Source organism: Echeneis naucrates, chromosome 9, assembly GCF_900963305.1.
Source record: "Echeneis naucrates chromosome 9, fEcheNa1.1, whole genome shotgun sequence".
In the NCBI taxonomy this organism is placed as follows: domain Eukaryota; kingdom Metazoa; phylum Chordata; class Actinopteri; order Carangiformes; family Echeneidae; genus Echeneis; species Echeneis naucrates.
In genome coordinates this window covers 23,934,764-23,959,943 of record NC_042519.1, presented here as the reverse complement: position 1 = coordinate 23,959,943, position 25,180 = coordinate 23,934,764, and the positions used below count along the sequence as shown (strand labels likewise).

The following is a 25,180-nucleotide window of genomic DNA, read 5'->3' as shown; positions in this document are numbered from 1 at the left end:
TTCCCTCCAGGGCTTAAAGTGTTTGATTCTGATAATCACAATGCCAGGGAGGGAACGCCTCCTCTGCCCACAACTGATTCACCAACAGCTGCATCAGCTGAAAACATCAGGTTGTGAGTTTGTTTGGTATTTTTACCTCATCAGTAACTGGAAAATTAATTCACTGACCAGCAGATAGTTTTAGGCTGATTAACTCATCAAGTTTGAATTCCTCCTCAGCTCAGAGTCCAGCGCTTAATGTTGACTGTGGAGACGGAAGGATACCTGATATAACACTGTATTGTTATATTTATTATCCAGAGCTTTAATTATTTTAATTACTCAGTTTTTATTCTTTGATAAATTTTTCAGTAATGTGTCAGAAAAATGTTCATCTGAAAGCCCAACAATTTGCCTTCAAGTGTCTTTGATTAACATCTGAGAACCCAAACACTGATTTTAAAAATGGCTTAGAAACAATGAAGTTATTAAGATAGTAGCCGATTAATTTCTGTTGCGTGTCTGGCCAGTTCTTTTTGTGAAAAGTCCATAAAGATCTGGTGTCAACCTGCTGCAACCAATCCAGATCCAGACTGAGGGAGGACCGCCCACCTAATGAACATACAGACACAGAAAATAAAATAAAGTCTTACATACACGTCGAAATAATAGATGTATATGTAGACATACGAAAATAAAAATACATAAATGCAGAAAAGAAATTATTTTGGAATTCCAGTTAATGATACAGGAGTCAGATTATCAGATGTTAAACATCTGTGTGTTTCTAACACGTCAGGAAAAAGGCGACTTCCCAGGGACATATGTGGAGTTTGTTGGAAGAAAGAGAATGTCCCCGCCTACACCCAAGCCCCGCCCACCCAGACCGCCATCAGCAGCGTCGGCGAGGACAGACTCTGAGTCGGAGGGTGAGTGAGCCTCAGTTTAAACATGTGCATGGTGCATTCAGAGATGGCTTCCTGTATGAAGGACTTGGTGACTTCAGTCTGAATGACTAGACGTCCCGCGATCACCAAGACAACACCTCCGGTTGTCCAACGCAACACAACTGTGACAAACATCTGCCTCAGCTGCACAAACATCATCATAAATGTGATTTTTGTCCATGAATGTGTCTGAGCAGGTTTCAGTCTGAAGTGACTCACACTCCGGTTTCCTTCAGCTGCTTCCTCACACACACACACACACACACACACACACACACACAAGCTTCTTTGTACTTTATGATCAGCCTGAACATAAGCCACAAGATGGAAAACACATTATAGAAAACCTCAGAGTGGTATGTGTACTTTATAACGTTTGAGTTTTGGGAAACACGCACACACAGCTGATATTTAATCAGCGTTGTGGTTGCTGACACCAGAGATCTGTGCTGTGATGGAGGCAGCTTTTCATCTCCTCAAACTTTCTTTCTTTAGGTTTCATGCTGCCAGACCTCCCAGACCAGTTTGGACCCCCGGACACGGCCCCTCCCCTCCTCAGCAGACTAATGGAGGCCATAGAGACCAAAGGTACCAACTGCCCCCCCCCCCCCTCCCCCCCCCACCGGACATCAGAGCCACAAACACAAAACTGAGCTGATGTGTTGTTGCAGGTCTGGACAGTCCTGGTGTCTATCGCAGTATGAGTGGAGGAAGTCTGGACACCCGGCAGCTGGCCGATACCGGTGAGGAGGCGTGTCATATTTGACTATGTAGTAGTCTGCTCCCCTCTGATTGGCTGATAGATCCTTGTCCCTTAAACGGAGGTGTGTTTGTTTTCAGACCTGGAGCAGCTGGAGGTGTCGTCTCTATGTGACGGTATGATCCGCTTCCTGAAGGACCTCCCTTGTCCTGTCCTCCCCCCCTCACTTCAGTCCGACATGATTCACGCAGTGCAAGGTCAGCAGAAACCAGAACCATGCACTCTGTCCTGAGGCCTGAAGGGTCTTCAGTTCACGTTCCTGTTCTCTCGTGTCCACCCGTAGAGGTCAGAGACCCGGAGGACTGTGCTCAGGTGCTGCGAGGTGTGGCGAGTTCGCCCACCTGCCCCGCCCAGTACGGATTGACGCTCCTCAGTGTGGTTCGACACCTCGCCCGACTGTGTCTGCACGGGTCCAGAAACCAGCTGAGCCCCCGAAACCTGGCAGAGAGCTTCAGTCCACTGCTGTTCAGGCAGACTGCAGGGTCAGTGTGTGTGTGTGTGTGTGTGTGTGTGTGTGTGTGTGTGTGTGTGTGTGTGTGTGTGTGTGTGTGTGAAAAATCTGATTCTGACTTTGGATCTGTTCAGGTCTGAGTCCGTCTTGGATCCTCTGATTCAGGTGCTGGAGGTTCTGATAACCAGTGAGCTCAACGTGAACCAGGCTGCACCAGGTAACACAATTAAAATAATTAGCTGTAAAGGAACCGGAATGGTTCTGGACCTCAGCCAGAAAGCAGGTCTGGTTTGAGCTGTTCTGGGTCCTGCCTGGTCTCTGGTGGTTTCAGTTCCTCTCAGGTCAGTGAAACTGGATCTGTGTCACGGTCACGAGTCTCAGCTCTTAACGTCAGATGTGCCTCACATTTTTCCTCGAGAAGAGTGGATAGATTCTTTGTCACCGATCAGCTGATCGACGTTAAAGCATCTGACACTGACGCAGAGACAGACTCAGATCTTAGCTGCCTCTGCCTGCTGTTATATCATGATTTCCCTTTTAATGTTCAGTAAATAAAAATGAGCGGTGAAAATGAATTCAGCATTAATTGATGCCCCTCAAACGTTCACTCAGCCAGTCAGACTGAGCGGCAACTGAAACGATGACATCATCCATCCACAGAGTGAAAGATGCAGCAGAGGAGAGGGAGGGGAGGGGGGTGTTGCCTCGGTGATATCACTGCCATCGCACGATTGGCTGTGGGGTGACGGTGATGTCACACATCTCCAAGCTGCTCTCCTGAGCTTTGAACAGAGAAGGAGAGGGAGAGAAAGTTGCGTCGTTTTAAACGTCTAAAAACCGAGGAGGCGAAGATGCTGCGACCTGACGGATGAGAGGAAACTGTTTTCAGGCTAGTGGTTTCTCTGCAGAGGTGGAAATGTGGAAATCCACCTGAAGGTGCAGATCGGGATCAGATCAGCCGTATATCAGAGGAACAATCAAAGCGCGATGTAGCCTGGTCCCGTTTCCTCCGAGGTGACGTCACTTTTTTTTTTTGAGGACCGGAGGAAGGCCAGAGGAAGGAGATCATGAGATCCAGCAAAGAAGGATACGCAGTTGATTTCACCTCTGAGGTGACGTGGAAGCTGGAGACAGTTTAGAAGCCGACATGGAGCGAGAAGAGGGAAGCAGGAATGATGCCGACCCCCTGAGGGGGGGACGAGAGAAAATCCTCTGCTACATTAACATGCAGAGTCCAGGTAGGAGATCAGACCTGAACCTGCTGCTGCTGGAGAGACCTGACACCTGGGGTCTGGGTCTGGGTCTGGGTCTGGTCCTGGTCCTGAGCCGTTTGTCTTGTTTAGATGACTAATTAAAAACATCTGTCATGTTTCTGTATTCAAGCTGTTTCAGTGTATATATGAATGATTTTTAAATGACAGTGAAGACGCAAACATCTCTGGACCCACTTCAGAGACACTGACACACAAACAGCCAGCATCCCAACAACATTCTGTGATTCAAGCATCAATGTCCGTATTATGGACGAAAGGTCCACTTTTCATTTTAAAATTCCATTTATTTTAACTTCTCCAGTGTTTTATTTTGAAGGGTTGATATCCATGTGGGAGGGGCTTGGGCACTGTTCAGCTGTGACATCACAAAGTTACAAAAGTGCTGACTGATCCTAAACCAGGTCCAGGTTCTGTATTAATCCAGTGAAAGTCTAATGGGTCACTTTGGATCACGATGCTTTGAAGACTGTGCCCGCTGTGACTTTCACTCATCGGTGAGAATCTGCTCTAATTAACATTAATATGAATATTATTATTGTCTGCGTTTCAGCGTTGCCTCCTAAACCAGTGAAGTCGTCGACTCCTGCAGCCTCCAGTAGCTTTAACAACAGTATGTCTCTGCAGGACGCTGAGTGGTACTGGGGGGACATCTCCAGGTACATGAGTGTTCAGAACGCCAAGCATTACACATGAAACAGCACAAAAGAGAGCTTCATTCCTGAGCCCGTTTGTGTGCGTTACAGAGAGGAGGTGAATGAGAAGCTGAGAGACACCGCTGACGGTACATTCCTGGTCCGAGACGCTTCCACAAAGATGCACGGAGATTACACTCTGACTCTGAGGTGACGTCTCATCATCATCAGTATTAGTTCAAGATGTTAACATGCTGTCCAACACATCAGATAGTTTAATAGTTAGGAAATGGATCATGTGTACAGGATGTTTGGATTCACGCCGCTCACTTTAATGGCACCTGTCTGTTTCGCTCCAGGAAGGGAGGCAACAACAAACTGATAAAGATTTTCCATCGGGAGGGGAAGTACGGCTTCTCGGACCCGTTGACCTTCAGCTCGGTGGTGGAGCTCATCAACCATTACCGCCACGAGTCTCTGGCCCAGTACAACCCCAAACTGGATGTGAAGCTGCTCTACCCCGTCTCCAAACACCAGCAGGTCGGAGGCGTTTGACCATTTGTCCTGTGCTCGTTGTTGAGTTGTCTGATTGTGTGTGGTCGTGTTGTTCAGGACCAGGTGGTGAAGGAGGACAGTATCGAAGCTGTTGGCAAGAAGCTCCATGAGTATCATCTGCAGTACCAGGAGAAGAACCGGGAGTACGACAGGCTGTACGAGGAGTACACCAGGACCTCACAGGTACGACGCACAATCAGCTTTACTGGAAGGACTTTTCATTGGAGCTGCAGCTCAGTGTTTTCTGATACAATAAATCAAATCAAATCCAATCAGATTTATTTGTATCGCGCCAAATCATAACAAAGTTACATCAAGGCACTTTACATATAGAGCAGGTCTAGACCAAACTCTTTATAAATGTATTTAAAGAGATAAGATAATAAGATAAGATGAAGTCCGATAGATTAGAACAGGAGTCAGTTAAACAGGCTTTCAGCTGATTCTCCAGGACAAAGTCACAGGTGCATGTTGGGTAATGTAGTATCAGCGGACAGTTAGAGCCGTTCTCCTCCTCTTCCTCCTCCAGGAGATCCAGATGAAGAGGACCGCCATCGAGGCGTTTAACGAGACCATCAAGATCTTCGAAGAGCAGTGCCAGACTCAGGAGCGCTTCAGTAAAGAGTACATCGAGAAGTTTCGCCGAGAGGGCAACGACAAGGAGATCCAGAGGTAGGAGGCTGTTGCCTTGGCAACTATGACAGAGGCCTTTTATGTAACACTCACTCACAAGTATATGGCTGCCATGGCAACAGAGCCCGGAGGATACCACCTGATGATTTAGTCTGAAGCTGGACGGAGGTTTGATGCTCCATTAATCCGTCTGACTGAAGCCGTTTCCTTTTTTTGTCCATGTGAGGAGGAACAAGACAAAATCAGGCTTTTCTGATCAGGAGTTCTGCTCATTAATGATGAAAAATATCTCCAAATATATGATTGTCTTCATTCCGTCAGCACAATAAACTCACAAACATACAGGACTGATCCACAGACTCTGATTGGCTGTGACATCACCCACCGGAGCCAATAGGAGCGTCCGATGTAGAGACGTGACTCTAGACGTCACTATCAAAGATGGAGGATGAGAACGGAGTCAGTCAGACTGATTCTGCAGGTTCAGTTCTGGACTCTGGTGGTCTTGGTCTGAAAATGTTGGTGGGTTTTTTCATGTGCTCTGAAATAAACAGCTTCTACATACGTGAATGTTTTTCCGTCTCTGAAGGATCATGGAAAACTACGACAAACTGAAGTCTCGCATCAGTGAGATCGTGGACAGTAAACGTCACCTGGAGGTGGATCTGAAGAAACAGGCCGCCGACTACAGAGAGATCGACAAGAAGATGAACAGCATCAAACCAGACCTGATCCAGCTCCGCAAGACCAGGGACCAGTACCTCATGTAGGTGACAGTCAGACACACAGACAAATCCAAAGCATCAGACTGAAGGCGCTGAACGTCTTCTGCTGTTCCTCAGGTGGTTGACCCAGAAAGGAGTCCGTCAGAGGAAACTGAACGAGTGGCTCGGCCTGAAGAACGAAACCACAGAGGAGTAAGTCTGGATGTCCCTGCTGCTCGTTAAATGGTGTTCATCAGATTCTGTTTGTTTGGTCTCAGTCCGGACTCTGACCTGCTTCTGTCCTCAGTGAGTACAGCATGGTGGAGGATGAGGAGGACCTTCCTCACCACGATGAGCGTCTGTGGCGTCTGGGAAACATCAACCGCAGTCAGGCCGAGTCCATGCTGCGAGGGAAACGGGACGGAACCTTCCTGGTCCGGGACAGCAGCAAACCGGGCTGCTACGCCTGCTCCGTGGTGTACGTCTGTTTACCTGTTCACCTGTCTGTCTGTTTGCCTGTCTGTCTGTTTGCCTGTCTGTCTGTTTGTCTGCCTGTCTGCCTGTTTATCTGTCTGCCTGTCTGCCTGTTTGTCTGTCTGCCTGTTTATCTGTCTGTCTGTTTGCCTGTCTGTCTGTCTGTCTGTTTGCCTGTCTGTCTGTCTGTCTGTTTGCCTGTCTGTCTGTTTGTCTGCCTGTCTGCCTGTTTACCTGTCTGCCTGTTTATCTGTCTGTCTGTTTGCCTGCCTGTCTGTCTGTTTGCCTGCCTGTCTGTCTGTTTGCCTGTCTGTCTGTTTGTCTGCCTGTCTGCCTGTTTATCTGTCTGTCTGTCTGCCTGTTTATCTGTCTGTCTGTCTGCCTGTTTGCCTGTCTGTCTGTCTGTCTGTTTGCCTGTCTGTCTGTCTGTCTGTTTGCCTGTCTGTCTGTTTGTCTGCCTGTCTGCCTGTTTACCTGTCTGCCTGTTTATCTGTCTGTCTGTTTGCCTGCCTGTCTGTCTGTTTGCCTGCCTGCCTGTCTGTTTGCCTGCCTGTCTGTCTGTTTGCCTGCCTGTCTGTCTGTTTGCCTGCCTGTCTGTCTATTTACCTGTTTGCCTGCCTGCCTGTCTGTTTGCCTGTCTGCCTTTCTGTCTGTTTGTCTGCCTGTCTGCCTGTTTATCTGTCTGTCTGTTTGTCTGCCTGTCTGCCTGTTTATCTGTCTGTCTATCCGTCTGTCTGCCTGCCTGTCTGTTTACCTGTCTGTCTGCCTGTTTGCCTGCCTGCCTGTCTGTCTGTCTGCCTGTCTGCCTGCCTGTTTGCCTGCCTGTCTGTCTGTCTATCCGTCTGCCTGCCTGTCTGTTTACCTGTCTGTCTGTCTGTCTATCCGTCTGTCTGTCTGTCTGCCTGTTTGCCTGCCTGTCTGTCTGTCTGTCTGTCTATCCGTCTGTCTGCCTGCCTGTTTGCCTGCCTGTCTGTCTATTTACCTGTCTGTCTGCCTGTTTGCCTGTTTACCTGTCCGTCTGCCTGTCTGTCTATCCGTCTGTCTGCCTGCTGTGTCTGTTTACCTGTCTGTCTGCCTGTTTGCCTGTCTGTCTGCCTGTCTGCCTGTTTACCTGTCTGTTTGCCTGCCTGTCTGTCTGCCTGTTTGCCTGTCTGTTTGCCTGTTTACTTGTCTGTCTGCCTGTCTGCCTGTCTGTCTATCCGTCTGTCTGTCTGCCTGTCTGTTTACCTGTCTGCCTGCCTGTCTGTTTACCTGTCTGTCTGCCTGTCTGTCTATCCGTCTGTCTGCCTGTCTGTTTACCTGTCTGTCTGCCTGTCTGTTTACCTGTCTGTCTGCCTGTTTGCCTGTTTACCTGTCTGTTTGTCTGTTTACCTGTCTGTTTGCCTGTTTACCTGTCTGTTTGCCTGTCTGTCTGCCTGTTTGCCTGCCTGCCTGTCTGTTTACCTGTCTGTCTGCCTGTCTACCTCTGTCTGTTTGCCTGCCTGTCTGTTTACCTGTCTGTCTGCCTGTTTGCCTGCCTGCCTGTCTGTTTACCTGTCTGTCTGCCTGTCTGTCTGCCTGTCTGCCTGCTCATTGTGACGATCTGTCTCCGTGTCTCTGTGTCTCAGGGTGGACGGGGAGGTCAAACACTGCGTCATCAATAAGACCAGCACCGGTTACGGCTTTGCGGAGCCGTACAACCTTTACGGATCCCTGAAGGAGCTGGTTCTGCACTACCAGCACACCTCGCTGGTCCAACACAACGACTCGCTCAACGTCACGCTGGCCTTCCCCGTCTACAGCCAGCAGAGGCGGTGACCCGCCCACTTCCTCCTCATTCATTCATCACAGACCTGCAGCCAGACCTCCAGTCCGACCCGTGTATGAAGAACAGTCCTGACCAAGTTCCTGCTCCGTGACTCCATCACCACAGTTCCACTAATATTCACATGGAGCTTCCTGTAGATGTCGGGGCAAATGTGCTGGCCTGAGGTCAGAGGTCAGGACTGGTCTGGACTGCACCACCTCATTCATAACAGAACCACATCAGTGGACTGGAGACACAAAATGACGGACAATCTAGAAAGAGACAAACACTGTGTGTGACTCTGAAGGAGGTTTAAAACGAGGGCAGATCAGCTGATGTGCGTTTTGTATCAGGAGAAAAACGAACTCACCCAAAGCGCCCCTCATTACCCCGGCTGCCCCCCCCACCCCTGAAACGGCCCCATCTGTGTTCTCCTGGTTCTTCATCTTTCTTTTGGACGTTGGAGTTGTAATTGTGATGCAGCTGTTTAAAGGGTCCTTCACTCTCATTTCAATAAAGATCCTCTAAGTTCTGGATTAAGACTGAGACTGAACTTTATGGATCTCACGGACTTGTGGAATATACGACGCTCAGCAGTTTGTCTTTATGAATAATTTTTCTTTTTGTGCATGAACGCACAAAACGAGCGTCCTCACAGCACATCTTACATGTTTGGAAATGTCCTCAGTTTTTCAAGTGTTGTCTGTGGCTGCTGGTAGTTTCAACTCAAAGGACTTTATTTAAAACCAGATCGACAAAGACGAACACAAATCTGCAACATTAGTCACAAAGTCATTTGTTAATTAAGAGTTGGTCTGAGAATCCGAAGGCCTTTACACTGAAACTTCCTGTCAGAATCCACTGAAATCTGATGTCGTGTCACAGCTTGTCAGCAGTTGGAAGGAAAGACAGGAAGTTTCCACTGATGTTACTCAGGAAGTAAAAGGTAAACATGTGACACTGGTTAAAGCGAAAAATAAAATATTAGTCAATCCAATTTCTTCTGTTTTGTTGTACAACAAACTCACTCACTCCAAAGAGTTCAGATTTCAGATTTTAATTGAAGTCAGTTGAAGTTAACAGGAAGATTTTCATCCAGAGAACACTCAGTCACATGACAGGACCGGCCGGTTAGCTAACATGGTTTCGTGATTGTCAGGCTGTGATGGCGCGTTTATGTGAATGTGATGAGGTATTCTGGGTACGCCTGAATATCGTTGAAGACGACAAACATGGTGGCAGCTGGATCGGTGACGCTGTCGTACAGATCTGCAGCCTTTCCCTGAGGTTTAGCTGGAGGAGCGATCAATCCGCTTCGTCCCACCGTGTAGTCGCCAACCAGGACTCTGGCCAGGTACATACGTTTGTGGCTGTTGACGTCTGGTTGGGCGTAGCCCTTCGAGTAGGCGGGGTCAACGGCAAAGTAGGAGCCGTTTCCATACATGGCACCTGCAGCAAAAACAGAAACAAAACCAACAACTGTCACCCAAATGAACAGAAAAGAGCAGTGACCCGGATCCAGAGTGTTGACAGACTGAGGAGCCGGATCGGTTACCGTGAGTTCCTGCGTAGCTGCGGTTGAAGCCTTTGTTGTTGATCAGGTCGATGGAGGTGGATCCGGTGCCGTGAAACAACAACTTCTCATTGTTGGTGTGTTTGTTCTTCAGCTCCAGCTGCGTCTTCAGCAGCTGGTAGCTTTTCCACAGCGTTGTATTCTGGACCCGTTCGATCTGCAGAAGGTTCAGAGAACTCGGTAAATGAAATGTCTGCAGGAGAGGAACAGTTAGAATTCTCCAAGTGAACTGACGCTGATGATGTTGGAATTAAGGCCGGTCCTCCTGAATTCCTTCTCCACATCAGAGTATTCTTTGGATCCCGTCGTCAGAGGAAACAGCTTCACGATGTCGCCCTTCATGTCGTCCCAGAGTGCCGGCAGGGCGGCGTCATCTGCAAACATCACAGTTACAAGTTAGAAGCAATTTTTGTCTCGTGACAGGCGATGAAACGATCGTCGCTTCACCTTTCAGGTCTTTCCTGATCAGCTCCAGCTGCTGGTGTCCGTTGACTGAAAATGCTCGTTTTCTTTGCACGTCAGCCTTGAACTTGTTTCCTTTGATCTGGATCACCACGCTGTCTTTTTTCACCAGAGCTTCCTCCAGTTTCAGGTTGTTGTCGATGTCAAAATCCACCATTGTCCCGTTGGGGTCCTGAAACTGCCACTGGACCATTGCTCTCAGCATCAAGGCCTTGGTCTTCAGGTTCTCCGTCCTCTCCACCGTCTGGATGATTTTTCTGAGGGCCAAAACAATAAAATAAGAAAAGGAGGAAGGTTGAGACAGTCTGCTGCACCTGAAGCAGTTTCCTGACCTGACTTCTGACTCTGCGGCGAAGACGTCCCGGGTCAGACCCTCCAGATGGATGCTGGGCAGCTGGTCGTCCAGGCGGATGCTGACCGTCAGCTGTCTCTGCAGGTCCTTCAGCTGCTGCATGTCGGCCTGTGACAGCTGACTGATGAACGGATCGGTGACGGTCCTCTGAGCCTGTTCAGCCATGATCAGCAGCTCGATGTCCTTCTTGGCCAGCCTCAGAGTCTGTGAAGCAGACAGACAGCTGAAACTGCTGTGCAGAATGTTGTCTGTGTTGTTTCACGTCAGTCTAAAATCTCCTGCTGAGTTAAACTAACGCAGGAGTTGTGGTTTGTTTTTCAGATGCTTCCTCTTTATTCTAAGCTTGCGCTCTCTGCAGTGAACATGAACCAAAGAGCTGTCAGGTGAAATAAAATCTGATTATGTGTGGACTGAGGTGAAACAAACAAACCTGACTGTCGTCGGCACAGAGCTCGAACTCTGTGGGCTCGAACTCCTGACGCTCCAGAACCAGCTGAGCAGCTCGAGGCTGCTCGTCCGCCAATCCAAGAAATGAAGAAACGCCGTCTGAAAGAGCCGAACAGATGGTTCAGTAAGGTTTGTGACTAAGGTTTGTGATGAAACGGAAGCACGAAGAGCTGAAACACCTCTGATCTTGTTGAAGAGGCCCTTCTCCTCCACCTCCTCCCCCGCTCTCTTCTTCATGCTCTTATGGAACTCGGCCATCATGGATGTCTGGAAGATCAAGATCTTCACGCTAGAAACAACCTTCGGCTGCTTCTTCCTCACAAACTCCACCACGGCTTTGACCATCGCGTCCGCCACCTCTGACGGGTTGGCCCGGCCCTGACCTGACGGACAGACATGATGAAGATGTGTTTAAGCTACTCTGCACCAAACACATCTTCAGTGAGGAAATATCTTTTGTCTTCTGAACCTGTCCACTCGGTCAACACAAAGGCTAACAATCAGCTGCTGTGTGTCACAGATCAGTTCGTCCTCTGGGGACACTGAACGTGGCTCTGAAGTCTGAAGGTCTTTAGAACTACATGAAATCTGTTTTCAAACAGAAGAGTCGAATGTTCAGGAAACAGGAGTCGAGTCTCCTTCAGCGGAGGCTTTGTGGGACAGACCTGTTCCCAGAGCCGGGAAGGAGACGGACTGGAACCCATTTTCCTCACAGACCTTCAGCACCGAAGAAACCACTTCCTTGATCTTGGCAGGTTCGTTCTGGCCGACGACGTGGATGATGTTTCTGCTGGGGAGGCGTCCGGCTGACGTGATGATCATCAGACTGGGCTGGTAACCTGGAGCCGTCACTAAAACCAGAAAGAGCCAATCAGAGTCACCAACAAGATCCTTCACATTCAACTTCACCTTTGACAGCTTCAGTCCGCTCAGACGTACCGATCTTTGAGCACTCCTGCTCAACGAAGGTGCCAGCGGCGTCTAATACGGCCTTGGACACTCCTGAGACAAGAGACAGGTCAGTGAAAAGCTGGCTCCATGTGAAGAGCAGTGAAGACAGAAGACAGGAGGACGACAGTCACCTGATTTCAGGGAGAAGTCTTTGTTGGAGGAGTTAACGATGACATCACTGGTCTCCTTGGTGATGTCACCTGAGGACACCTCCAGCGTGAGCTGCCCCATGTCCATCCGGTACACGCCGAGGGACGGAGAGGACACCTGACTGAAGGCTGAGAATCCAACATGTAAATAAAATCGGACTGACAGAGATGAAGATGTAGGTGCTGCAGCGTCTTACCTGAGGCCGGCTGTGATTGGCCGGAGGACCTGCTAACTGGTGACGCTTCATGGTTCACGTTGCCCTGACCAGTCTGACCTTTGAACTCCCTGCTGAAACTCTGACAGACCACACGGTAGAACACGTTAATGAGGATGGAACCCTGAAACCTGAGTGAAGCTCCAGCACCGTGTGAGGAACGTTAGAGGAACACACTCACGTCCACAGCCTGCTGGTCGCCGGGGTGGACGACGACGGACACCTGTCTCAGATGGCGAGGACTTCTGCTGTGGCTGAAGGAGTGGATCTCCCTCAGCAGGACGCTGGACACCACGTCTCTGGGGAAGTTCAGGTTTCCTGTGCCAATGGCGGGGAAGGACAGTGACGTCATCTTACGCTTCTCAGCTTCCTCCAGACAGCGTCTGATGATGGTCATTAGGACCTGACGAAGGAAGGAAGAGGACAGGCGGTACGAACTAAAGTTACCAAGGTGAACGCTCAACACTGAAGCTGGAGACTCGGCTCGGTACAGTAAAGTCAACTTTTAAAACCAGACGTCCAATCACCGACCTCCTCTGCCTGCCCCCCCCGGGTGTCCCACGGAGGGCAAACGATGTGAAACACTTTCTGACACTTCAGGTTGAAGCCATCGGTGACGATGACGTCACCCTGCTTCAGCACAGGAACTCCGGCCTCAGAGTGAACCGCTGACTGCAGACGGAACCCGGCCACCGCCAGGATGGCGCTGGAAACGCCTCCCTGACTGAGATTCATGTTCTCTGCGATGGTGTTGACAATGACGTCGGTCTGTGAACCATCAGATTTGAACCTGTTAATCAACTCATCAGCATTTTAGCCCATTTAACAAATAAATGACACGGAGTTAAAAACGAGCCAGAAAGAATAAATAAGTTCAAAGGTTGCTGCAGGTCAGTACTCACTCTCTGGTCCTGAATGTTTCCTTTGTGTAGAGCAATCTTCAGACCTTCTGCTGTGGTCTGCTCCATCTTCTCCAGCCTGCAGCCAATCAGAGAAGAGAGCTGATGTCATCACAGTGAAGGTCGCCCCAACAGTCACATGACCAGAAGGGCCATAACGTCCGGACCTGCAGCTGCTTCAGATGTTCAGTCGGATTTGTTTTCCTGATTTTGTCTGAGGAACAGAACCGGCCTGCTCTTAAAAAGATAAAGAACCTTACCCTCCATGTCCTCCAGGCCTATATTGTCCCCCAGTGTTCAGACGTTCCCTGTTACTGGAGTTAAATTCAGCTCCTCTTCCTCTTCCTCTTCCTCCTCTTCCTCTTCCTCGCTGATGTCCACTGGAAAGGAAATGACAAAACAAAATCAATCTTCTGATGTTTGTGTGCTGGACAGTAATTTTATTTCCTGAGCTGGTTTAATGGATCAGCAGACCAAAATGTGAGAAAATAATCTTTTAAATCCATAAAAAATAAAAGCTCCCTGTCTTTACGCTGAGCTAAACTAGCCTCAGCCATAAGAGACTCACCCTGAAGCCCCAGCTGGCCTCTGAGGGCTCATCGTGGTCGGTCTCAGGTCAGAGAATTCCTGGTTGACAGCTTTGGCCAGAACTCCAACGGTGTTCCTGTTGTTGTCCACCAGGTGGATCTCGGTCAGAGATCCTGGACCTCGTTGACTGTCGCAGTACTCTCGTACGGCCTGAGCTATAGTGCTGGCACAGAGGTCAACAGGAAACCCAAACACCCCTGAGCTGATGGCGGGCAGGGCGATGCTGGAGCAGTTCATCTTCTCTGCCTGCTTCAGACTTTCCTTCACAGCGAGCTTCAGCCGCCAAACTGCCGTCTTCCTGTCAGACTCGGAGAATCGCGGACCAACTGCGTGTACAACGTACTTGCACGGAAGGTTGGCTGCTTCTGTTACGATGGCGTCACCTGGGCGAAGGTGTCCGCACTTGGAGACGTATTCGTCGCTGATCTTCTGCAGCTGAGGGCCTGCAGCTCTGAGCAGAGCCAGAGCGAGGCCGCCGATGTGCTTCAGCTCCTCGTTCGCTGCATTCACCACGGCGTCCACGCTGAGGCTGCAGATGTCGGCCTGGCTCACCGACAGCAGAACTCCACTGCTGGTCTTCACTCTGCAGTAACAGAGCACACCTTCTTCTTCGTCATCCTCCTCCTCCTCAGGATTCTCTGGACGAAGAATCACCACGCAGCTGTACTTCGACATTACTGATAACAGCAGCAGGTTTCCATGAGACTGGAAATACTTTTTGGCTCCTGGTTTATCGACAACGACAGTATCAGCGAAGAGCCCTGCGGCCAGTTTCTGGAAGCTGGACTTGGCTTTGTGGACGTGAAGACGAACTCCAGATATGAGGATTCTGGGCCGGTTGGGGTCAAAGTGCACCGTCACATCATTAGCTTTGGCAATACCGGACCAGTCATGAGATTTTTTCTCATGAATGAACTGAACGACAGCGCAGGACTGGACACGGACGGCTTCTTTAACTTGTGAGTAGTTGGTGATGAATTCTCTCAAACTGCCGCTGACCTCTTTGACCGGATTTGTAAAACCGGCCACAGTAATTTTGTCTGCTGTCTCTGGGTGGATCTTGATGTCCACTGTCTTCTTCTTTGAAGAGTTGTAGGTGTCCAGAAGCTGCTGGTTCAGGTTCATCCAGTTCTGAAGCTTCACAACTTCCCGGTCTTCCACGTCCAGCGTGATCACAGACAGAACTGTCTTCATCCGACTCTCTGCATCCGCCAGGATCTTGTCAGAACTCGCCAGCAGTAAGACCCCTTTGTTGTCGGTGTGGTAGATGGCACTGACGCCCTGGGATGTGAACAGGTCCTCAGACATGTCCATTGGATCTACTGTCTTAAGGAAGTCCAGAATACCTGCAGAGACAGTCAGCAGTTTTTTTTTCATATGCATGTTGCTCTCCAGGATCCAAGCTTTAGTCTTGTAAACCTCTGCAGGAAGTCCTGAGATGTTCAAGGTCTGAGTGCCGTTGTCATAGGAGAGCTTCACCTCAGGAGAAATATCAAGGGCTGCTCTCTGGAGTCCTTCCTGCTTCAGGATGTAGAACATGGCGGGGGACAAGGTCACGACCTCGGAGATGCCGTAGGTCTGCCGTTCGATCTGACTCATGGCTTTCAGAAGCAGGTTTTCCACCGGAGCCCTGACTCGTTTTATATCGTCGGCTCTGCCGGCCACCGTCAGAGCCCCCTTGGACGCATCCAGCACCAGGACGGCGTCTTCCTTCACAACTGAACGCACGTCCTTCTCTGCAGCTTTCCACGCAGGCGCGTTTGCTGGACACTCAAAGGCCGAGTACTGAGACAGCAGCCTCCGGAAGGCCTGCTGGGCCGAGCCGCCCCACGTCGCCAGGTGGTCCGCCGTCAGGCCTTTCTGCCTCAAAAGGCTCGGCAGAGCGCAGAGTTTGGCCTCCGGACTCTCCAGGTCCACGCTGCAGAAGTGCGAACTCATCTGCTCATTGATGGCTTTCAACTGTTTCTTCATCAGGAGGAATTTCCACACAGCGTGGTGAACTCGTTCGCTGACGGACTCAGGCATCCTCCATATTGGTCGCTCTCTGCCGTACAAGGCGGTTCCCAGGGACTCGTGGTACGGGTACACCTTCACGCTGCTGGAGCCGATCATGTAGTCCTGTTTTCTGCAAATGTCTTCTACAACTGCAGCAGATTCAGGGAACGAAGAAGGAAAGTTCAGGTCAGCTAATTCCTGCAGCAGCTTAAACATGAAATCAAAACTGACCAACTGCAGGTCTTTCAAACATTTTAATCCACTTTAACAAATGAAGTCACATTAAAAACCTTTGGAGTGACTGAAGGTGACAATGGCAGCTTGTTCATTCGGGACCATGACGACTCTGTCCGGTTCAGTCCAGTTCTTCTCAAAATACAGATCCAAAATGTCTGCAAGGGACAAAGAGAGTTTTTAATCCAAGAACTGAAACCAAACCTCTTTTAATTTCTTCCTGAGGTCTGAACCTTTGACCGCAGCAGAAGGAAGATTCTCCACCCGGAGGCTTGTTGCTGCCTCCAGTGGCCGAGCGGTCAGTCCGTGTTTCTGCATCTTCCTGCTGCTCCGACTCGCAGTGACGAACTTCTCAGCATCTGTAAAACACATTTATTCATCTGTCAGAGCGCTCTGTCCGAAGAGGCTGGACCGGTGGAGCTCATCATGGTTCTTCTCATCTTCACTCTGGATCTTTGTTCTGCTAAACGTTCACCTGCTGCCTGATAGACCCCGCCCACTGGCAGGTAGCCATGGTAACCAGTGGTTCCGGTTCTGTTACCTTCAGGCTTGCTGAAGACGACCACGGCTCTGTTGGATTCCCAGATGATCTCCAGACTGAAGCTGTCTTCGTCCAACCCTGAGATGTTTTCCACCAGCATCAGCAGCAGGTCCCTGCTGACGTCGTCCGCCACGTTCTCCAGCGTCACCGCGGCGCTTTGAGCCGACTCCGAGTCTGAGACGAGACCATTAAAACCGTCTTCACCTTCGTCAAGCTCAAAAAAACTGATAATGTCCTTCTGTCTGCAGCTCTACAGCCATGAAACGTATTTTAGGTCAGAAAACATCGTCGTCATCTCTCCAAACTTTCATCTGTGTGTTATTCCGTTTTAAAATCAAACTCACCTCCCAGTCCGGCTCCTCCAGGTCCATCTTCAGACGGTGGAGTCTTTGAGTCTGTGGAGGAATCTGAGACCAGCAGAATCGGGTTAGTTCGTCATTTATCTGCTCATGAAACCGAACTGTCAGCTCAAATAAACATCCAGCCTGACGCAGTTTTCTACTGAAACATTTTCAGCTGCATCGTTTCCTGACGTGTTAAACTCCGCTGCAGGAAGTAGTCCCCAGCGGAGGGTCTACTTCCTGCTTCAGTACTGAGACTTCTTTATGTCTTCAGAGGAAGTTGATGGAAGTTGAAGCTGAAAGCCACAGGAAGTGTTTGGAGGAAAGTTTCACCTGCGGTGTCGTCGCTGATCGTGGAGCTCTGAGGAGACAAGAAAAGAAAGATCCAGACAATCTGACTTCATTTAGAAAAGGAAGGTTTGATCTCCCATCAGGACACCACCGTCAGATGGTGATGTCAGAAGATGTTCAGCATGTCACTGAGGTCAAAGGTCACGTTGCCTTTTGAACATCATCCTTCTGAATTTGATCACCGATCTGCTGGAGGAGGAAACCAGGTCCTTCGTCTGTCTCCTGACTCTTTGTGCTGCAGATCTGATCGTTTTGTGTTCGTTTGAAAGAGGCTGTTGATGTGCAGGAAAATGTTTCTCTGGTTGGGAGTTAAACCAGCAACCTCCTGCTCAGGACAACAAAATGAGACTAAACTAAAGGGATCCCCCCGGGGCCTGATCCTGTGCTCTGATTGGCTGACTGTCCAGGTGCTCCAGGTGAACTTACTGCTGCAGAAATCAGCCGTAACTTGATGGTTTGATTGTCGACGATGATTTCATGGTTCTCCTTGGCGAGGACTCGATCTCGAACTGGAAACAGACGGAACGTCACATCACTCTTAAAACACTTCTGGTTTCTAATCTTTTCATTTTTAAGTTTAAGTCGGCAGAATTACATTTAATTAGTCAACTATACTAGTTCAATATCCGTATGAAGGATGTCTTCTTTGGGTATCTCATAATTCGATTTGATTCTTAAAATGATGCAGTGCACAGTGTGTTAATAATGAGGCTAATTATGGCACCAACAAAACGTAATTTTGAAAAAGTTAAATCAACTGATTTCAATGATGTAAACACACTAAAGTAATCTTGTATTTTTCAGTGTCAGTGACTTCAAGAACGAGAAATAATTCTGTTCCATAAATAAAATAGTATAAAATAAAACTTTCAGCTGCACGTTCCTCCCAGAAAGTTGCAGAAATAAACCTGAACACAACCTGGACTGGTCCAAAAAGGCCTGCGGCCTGGTTCTGATTGGCTGAAGCTGTACCGACTCACAACGCCTGTACGGAAGCCCGAGAGGCAGCAGAGAGACGGAAAGTCGATCGGTATTATCGACTGTACAGTTTTTGTCAGTTTAGAAAATTCATAACTGACGTCAAATTAAACAGTGTTATTATGATTATATGACGTCAGGACACGTGATCTGACTGCTGTGTCAGCTGTGTCCACAAAACGCTGATAAACCGATGACGTCATCAGTAATGTGCTTTAAGGATTACAAAACAGCTGATTGTCACAGATGACGTTTCCGGTTTTAATATTTAAGATTTCAGACTAAAGTCTTCGTTCTGTGGTTAAACGTCATTTCCTGATATTTCACAGCTCAGTCTGCCGGTTCCGGGACTCACCGTCCTCTGACCGGAAGACCACGGCGGCTCTGGGGGCCCCTTCCTCCAGCTCCACCCGGCAGTCCCCCCCGCTGGACTTCCTCCGGCTCTGGAAGTACAGCTGCAGTTTGTTCCGCACAGTTCTGGTCTGAGCCGGAGACCAGCTCCCCTCCACGGCCACAGGCCAGTCCCACCCGTCCATCCCGAACCGACGGGACCCGACGGGACCTGATGAGTCCTGATGGGACCTGATGAGTTGAAAGTTCTGATGAGTTCTGATGAGTCCCGACGGGACCTGATGAGTCCTGATGAGTCCTGATGGGTCCTGATGAGTCCAGACGGGACCTGATGGGTCCTGATGAGTCCCTGTCAGACCCGCAGAGACCTGTTGAGTCCTGATCCGGATCAGACTGGATCTCTTTGTACTTTCACTTTCGTTTCTTCTCTAAGACGAAAACGAGCTGAGTCACGTGCAGTGAAGGAAAGAACGGCGTTACCTTTTTCACCGAGGAGTCATCTGATTGGCTCCTCCTCCTCTCATCAGACCAACCAGGTTTCTGTTTGACTGTTCTTCTTTGGACAATCACAGAAATTATATTGATTAGCTGAGGGAGAGTAAAACTTCACATTGAGCCAATCAGAAGTCGAGGGGGGCGGGGCTTGTTGACAGAAGTTCCAAAGCACTCACTGAGTCAGTGAAGGAGAAACAGGAAAGGCCCAAATGAACCAAAAGGAGGATTCTGCAGGAAACCAAAGGAACCGAGCAGTGAAATGCTCCAGAATGACGTCACAGCCTTCGTTTATTTCAGACACAAAAGTTCCCTAACCTGGACCAGGACCGGGTCTGAGTACCAGCAGGGGGCGACTGTCCCTGAGTCCCCGTCTGGGGACAGCCTTGGTCCCAGTCCTGGTCGCAAACCCTGTCCCGGTCCCGGTCCCGGTCCTGGTACCAGACCCAGTCCTGGTCTCAGTCCCAGTCCAGGGGGGTTCCAGGTAGGAATGAACAGCTGATCTGAGTTGGTTCACTTTGAGTTGCACAACCTCTATAAAAGCCATCATCAATGGAGCCCCGATACCACGAGTCACCATGACAACGAGAAAAAAAGATCCAGTTACTTCACCCTGATGGAGGTGGAGGTCTGAATTCAGGCCGATGGAGAGGATGAACATGTTTCACTGTAAATGTAACACCGCTGCAGCAGGAGAAGAAATTACTACCTGAGTCAACACGTAAGTTTGGATGGACTCTTCCATTTTACATTTCACCGTCAGAGATCACGAATAAAATCTGATTTTCATTTAGGTGCAGTTCATCAGGAGAGAAGCAAAATATAAAAACAGCATTCTAAAAGGTCAGGCGTGCCTCACTTTGATTTTAATTTTATTTTTTTAAATTGACTTAAGCTATTAATTAAAGTAAATATTAATTATAACCCCGAACAAAATATTTTAACATCATCTCTAATAGCCCACCGAGTAGATGAACACATCATACAATGTTTAGCCATTTTTACTGAAGTCATTCAAAAAGTGACGATGTGTACACAAACACAATAAAATCTACTAATTTAAAAAAAGAGATTAACATTTGAATTCTGCTGAGCCAACAGAAAACCTCTGACAGGCTGAGGAGCTGAGGTCACCCGGGGTCACCCCCCAGGACACAAGTGCCTACATCAGGTGTAAGTATAAACTGGTGTCTTTAAAAAATAAAACTTATATATATAACCCCCCCAATCATCTGCCTGGTTCAGCCTCCGACTGAAACAGTTATTTACAGTATATTTACATTTATATTTATACCTGAAGCTGCGATCTCTGACGGTGAAATGTAAAATGGAAGAGTCCATCCAAACTTACGTGTTGACTCAGGTAGTAATTTCTTCTCCTGCTGCAGCGGTGTTACATTTACAGTGAAACATGTTCATCCTCTCCATCGGCCTGAATTCAGACCTCCACCTCCATCAGGGTGAAGTAACTGGATCTTTTTTTCTCGTTGTCATGGTGACTCGTGGTATCGGGGCTCCATTGATGATGGCTTTTATAGTTTGTGCACGAGCACAACTCAAAGTGAACCAACTCAGATCAGCTGTTCTGGACCGGATACTCAGTTTGTTGAACCTCCACCTGGAATGCCCTTCTGGTCTCAGTTTTAATGTAGAACACATCAGGTCTTCATTGTGTGTTGATTCGGAAACAACAACAATGTTTGTGAGTAAAAATGATCCAGTGAGCTGAATTCATGTCGAAGTTGTTTATTGTTTTGTGTCTTTGTTGTTATTTACACTGGTGGATCTGCACAAAAACAACAATGACAAAAACACAAAACTAAAGAAGATCTGTACTGCCACTATCAGTATTTCATGTGTTAAATATGACTGAGATGCCGGTCCGGACTGGTCCAGGACTGAGCCCAGAGACCGGTCTGAGGTCCACACCGATGAAGCAGAATCAGGCTTCAGCTGCTGGTTTGTCTTCACCTGCAGAGACACAAAGGGGGACCAGTTCAGATCCAACTGGCCTGTGAGGACACGTTGTCCTCCAGAGACCGGCAGCTTAAAGGGTCAGTGTTGGTACGTACAGTCCGGTTTGGGTGGCGGCGGCGGCGGCGGCGGCGGCTCAGCGCAGGTGTAGGACACCTCCAGATACCTGGTCTGCTCCTTACAGGGATATTCCCCGAACACCAGCTCGGTGACGGGGACCTCACAGGAGCGTCTGTTTCCACAGCTGGAGACGGACGGAGGGGACAGTCAGAACCAGGACAGCTTCAACACCAGTCTGAAATCGTCTGTGCCAACTAAACTAAATCAGTTTGATTTGATTTGAAACAGTCTTACAGATCCTCCACCACCATCTCCGCCCAGGGGAAGGAGCAGTAGGTGTCCGGTCCGTCGTCCGGGTGGCGTTTTCCCTCCCCGCACCTCGTCCCCACGCCGACTTTGTACAGAATGTGCTCCAGTTTTATCTTCGTGCCGACGTCTGGAAGAGAAACCACAAAGATTCACTTCAATAAGCGTTTCATGAGTGTTTGTGTCTGTGCAGCTGACTGAGCTGACTCAGGGCACCACCGGGGGCCACCAGGGGCCACCGGGGGCCACCAGGGGCCAGTTTAGGCTGCCGGGGCCACCAGGGGCCACCAGGGGCCAATTTAGGCTGCCGGGGTCACCAGGGGCCAGTTTAGGCTGCCGGGGCCACCAGGGGCCACCAGGGGCCAGTTTAGGCTGCCGGGGCCACCAAGGGTCACCAGGGGCCAGTTTAGGCTGCCGGGGCCACCGGGGGCCACCAGGGGCCAGTTTAGGCTGCCTGGGCCACCAGGGGCCACCAGGGGCCAATTTAGGCTGCCGGGGTCACCAGGGGCCAGTTTAGGCTGCCGGGGCCACCAAGGGTCACCAGGGGCCAGTTTAGGCTGCCGGGGCCACCAAGGGTGACCAGGGGCCAGTTTAGGCTGCCGGGGCCACCAGGGGTCACCAGGGGCCAGTTTAGGCTGCCGGGGCCACCAGGGGCCACCAGGGGCCACCAGGGGCCTTCAGCAGATTACTGAACTGCTCTCCTGCTCAGACTGTTTGGCTGGAAACAGTTTCTGAAGATCAGATCAGTGATGATGATGATGATGATGATGATGTCATTCGGGTCAAACTGATGAAGATGTGTTCTCACCACATGACATCAGAGCGGTGTCGTTGTGACAGGCGTAGATGACCTCTCCTTCTGTTTAAACACACACAGGTCAAAGGTCACCATAAACATGGACCTTTAAAATGTACAGATCTGCTGAACACAGAACTTTAAGTTTCAGGTTTATTGTCGTGGAATCTATTTAAAAAGTGAAAACTGACTTCACACTTTCAGTAAATCATCTTTTCAGCAGTCTGAAGTGGCGAATGAATAAATTCTTTAACTTACCGGCAGCTCGAGGGACACAACCAACTGCAGCCAACACTGAAAACACAACACAAGCTTGTGTTACGTTCTGCGGCGCTCCTCATCTTTAATAAATCAGAAACAGGCTGCACAACCACAAAGATCCCACTTTTTTCCACCATAATCCAAGTTATTTCCTGGTCCTGGGTCAGGTCCTGGTCCCAGTCCTGGTCCTGGTTCAGGTCCTGGTCCCAGTCCTGGTCCCAGTTCCAGTCCCAGTCCTGTACCTAGTCCTGGTCCCAGTTCCAGTCCCAGTCCTGGTCCCAGTCCAGATCCAGGTCCAGGCCCCAGTCCAGGCCCCAGTCCTGGCCCCTGTCCCAGTCCCAGTTCCAGTCCCGGTCCCAGTCCCGGTCCCGATCCCAGTCTAGGTCCAGGCCCCAGTCCCAGTCCCATTCCCAGTGTAGGTCCAGGCCCCAGTCCCATTCCCAGTCCCAGTCCCGGTCCCGGTCCCGGTCCCAGTCTAGGTCCAGGCCCCAGTCCCAGTCCCATTCCCAGTCCCAGTCCCGGTCCCAGTCCCGGTCCCAGTCCAGGTCCCAGTCCAGGTCCAGGCCCCAGTCCCAGTCCCATTCCCAGTCCCATTCCCAGTCCCAGTCCCGGTCCCGGTCCCGGTCCAGGTCCAGGCCCCAGTGTGGGACAGTCAGCTGCTCTGACGTTCTCCGTCTCTGTTGAAAGTCGGCGATGATACTCACGGCCGAGGAGGAGCAGCCTCAGTGGGACCATGTTGGCGTCTCTCAGCTTCGTCTGTCTTCCACCTGCAGACGCTCCGACAGTGACGGCAGCTTCTGGACGACCAGGTATTTATGCGTCCGTCCTGACGGCAGACATGCAGACGCCTGTCCCCCACAGGTATGTGGGGCCCCCCGGCCCAGATGTGATGAACATGTAAAGCCCCGCCGAGCTGCAGGAGATCTATAAATCCACAGGCTTCAGGACTTTAACGCCTGAAGTCCCAGCTGCTCCTCATTCTGTTCCATATTTCCCATTAAGAAGCTCCAAACTTAAAGGAAAACATGTGGATCTGTTCAACCGTCGGCTCACCACAGAACATAAAGCCGGTCCAACAGGGACACACACATGTGGCCTCATGGGACAACCTGAGTTTTCTAACCCGTCTGCCGAGCTCCTGCAGCAGAAGTGGAGCTGCCCGATCGGATCAGGAGTCCCGGGCTCCTTCCGCCTGGGGGGCACATCACGATCCATCAACGTTCCCATCAGCCCTCACTTTTGTTCCGCACATTAAAGGAACCATCATGGTGGAGCTCTCCCTCCGGCGGTTTGGGTCTGCTGGAGGGAAAATTCCTTCACTCTCATAAAATGTGCAGAGTGAAGTGGAAGGATTTAAAGACTGTTCAGCTCCAGTCAACCACCGGGCTTCTTCTGGTGGTGCTGAGAGACAGACGATCAGGAGATGGTGAGGAAGAAGATGGTGATGATGATGATGAAGGTGGTGATGATGAAGATGATGATGATGATGGTGAAGATGATGAAGAAGAAGATGATGGTGAAGATGATGATGATGATGGTGAAGAAGATGAAGGTGAAGATGATGATGAAGATGATGAAGAAGAAGATGATGGTGAAGATGATGATGATGATGATGGTGAAGAAGAAGATGAAGGTGAAGATGATGATGATGGTGAACAAGAAGATGAAGGTGAAGATGATGATGAGGTTGAAGGTGATGATGATTATGATGGTGAAGAAGAAGATGAAGATAATGATGGTGATGAAGATGATGATGACGATGAAGATGATGGTGGTCTCTGCAGATCACAGGGTGCTCAGAAACCAACAGGACAGCAGGAGCTCTGAAAAAAGTCCCAGCATGCATCAGCGGCCTCTTGCAGAGGACCAGCTGGCCTCCGGCTCATAAATACCTCAGTCTGCCGCAGCAGGTCTTTACTGCCGACAGGCTGCTCGTTGTGTTTTAACGATGCTGCAGCAGAAACCGACCTCCGTCTGGACTCCACGACGGGTCAACAATCAGCTGAACTGAACAGTGACAAGTTCTTCAACAGCAGTCAGCTGTGGAGGAAGTGATACGTCATATATCCTGGAGAAGAAGAGCTCCCTTTAACATTCAGCACGCAGCTCAGACCTGAACCAGGCTGATGTGGCTGCATTTCTTCAGTCTCCATCTTCATACCATGTAGCTGCCATCTTGTCACCATGATTTGGAGGAAATATAAAGAATTATATGTAGAGAATATAAAGCAGAAATCAGCTGAAACCACAAATGGCCTCAGAGGTGACGGGTCCTTTAAAGTGTGGCTAAAATCCATAAAACAGACTTATTGGTGTATTTTTTAGTCTGCAGTTGCCCTCATAGTTTAACACCACAGGGTGTCAACATTGTATGAGACTGATGCAGTTATAGTCAGTTTGTGTATGTGACCATCAGCAGCCCTCCGTGGAAGCTAGTTTGCGATCTTTATTTAATTGAATGACCTTTGTGTGGCAGGGAGGGCAGTGCTACACCTCAGTGAATAAAGGACTGAAAAGGTGTAGGTGAAGGTGTCCCAAAAGAGGAGCCGAGTCAAAGATGGAGTACATGGTGATGGAATGAAAGGACAGATCAGCCCGTTTCAAGCAGGATTCATCAATTCTTTGGGATGTGACATAACACGAGCTGGCAAGTGGTCTTTCCCTAAATA

The 25,180-nt window shown here is 49.6% G+C and overlaps 2 protein-coding genes across 2 annotated transcripts in view; one reads left to right on the top strand and one right to left on the bottom strand.

The window, feature by feature from the left end:
- LOC115048290 (phosphatidylinositol 3-kinase regulatory subunit alpha-like) overlaps positions 1-9,186 on the top strand; it is an 11,477-nt gene extending 2,291 nt beyond the window's left edge. The window contains exons 3-17 of the mRNA XM_029509642.1: positions 779-908; positions 1,422-1,514; positions 1,598-1,669; positions 1,767-1,883; positions 1,970-2,168; positions 2,272-2,354; positions 3,962-4,067; positions 4,155-4,253; positions 4,403-4,583; positions 4,656-4,781; positions 5,128-5,270; positions 5,821-5,997; positions 6,074-6,148; positions 6,243-6,413; positions 8,017-9,186. Of these exons, the coding sequence (XP_029365502.1) occupies positions 779-908; positions 1,422-1,514; positions 1,598-1,669; positions 1,767-1,883; positions 1,970-2,168; positions 2,272-2,354; positions 3,962-4,067; positions 4,155-4,253; positions 4,403-4,583; positions 4,656-4,781; positions 5,128-5,270; positions 5,821-5,997; positions 6,074-6,148; positions 6,243-6,413; positions 8,017-8,206 (1,962 nt within the window). The 3' untranslated portion in view covers positions 8,207-9,186. The remainder of the gene's footprint in view (positions 1-778; positions 909-1,421; positions 1,515-1,597; positions 1,670-1,766; positions 1,884-1,969; positions 2,169-2,271; positions 2,355-3,961; positions 4,068-4,154; positions 4,254-4,402; positions 4,584-4,655; positions 4,782-5,127; positions 5,271-5,820; positions 5,998-6,073; positions 6,149-6,242; positions 6,414-8,016) is intronic.
- Positions 9,005-19,163, bottom strand: LOC115048282 (protein mono-ADP-ribosyltransferase PARP14-like). The gene is made up of 23 exons (XM_029509620.1): positions 18,627-19,163; positions 17,720-17,802; positions 17,276-17,303; positions 16,946-17,008; positions 16,602-16,775; positions 16,294-16,419; positions 16,117-16,218; positions 13,812-15,975; positions 13,504-13,623; positions 13,247-13,322; positions 12,876-13,112; positions 12,526-12,747; positions 12,327-12,426; positions 12,112-12,258; positions 11,969-12,031; positions 11,695-11,880; positions 11,209-11,412; positions 11,013-11,128; positions 10,563-10,786; positions 10,216-10,487; positions 10,003-10,142; positions 9,751-9,925; positions 9,005-9,644 (listed from the first exon to the last, which is right to left on the bottom strand). The coding sequence occupies exons 1-23, from the start codon at positions 18,805-18,807 to the stop codon at positions 9,370-9,372; spliced, it is 5,478 nt and encodes a 1,825-aa protein (XP_029365480.1). The 5' UTR covers positions 18,808-19,163; the 3' UTR covers positions 9,005-9,369.
- Positions 19,164-25,180: the final 6,017 nt, after the last annotated feature.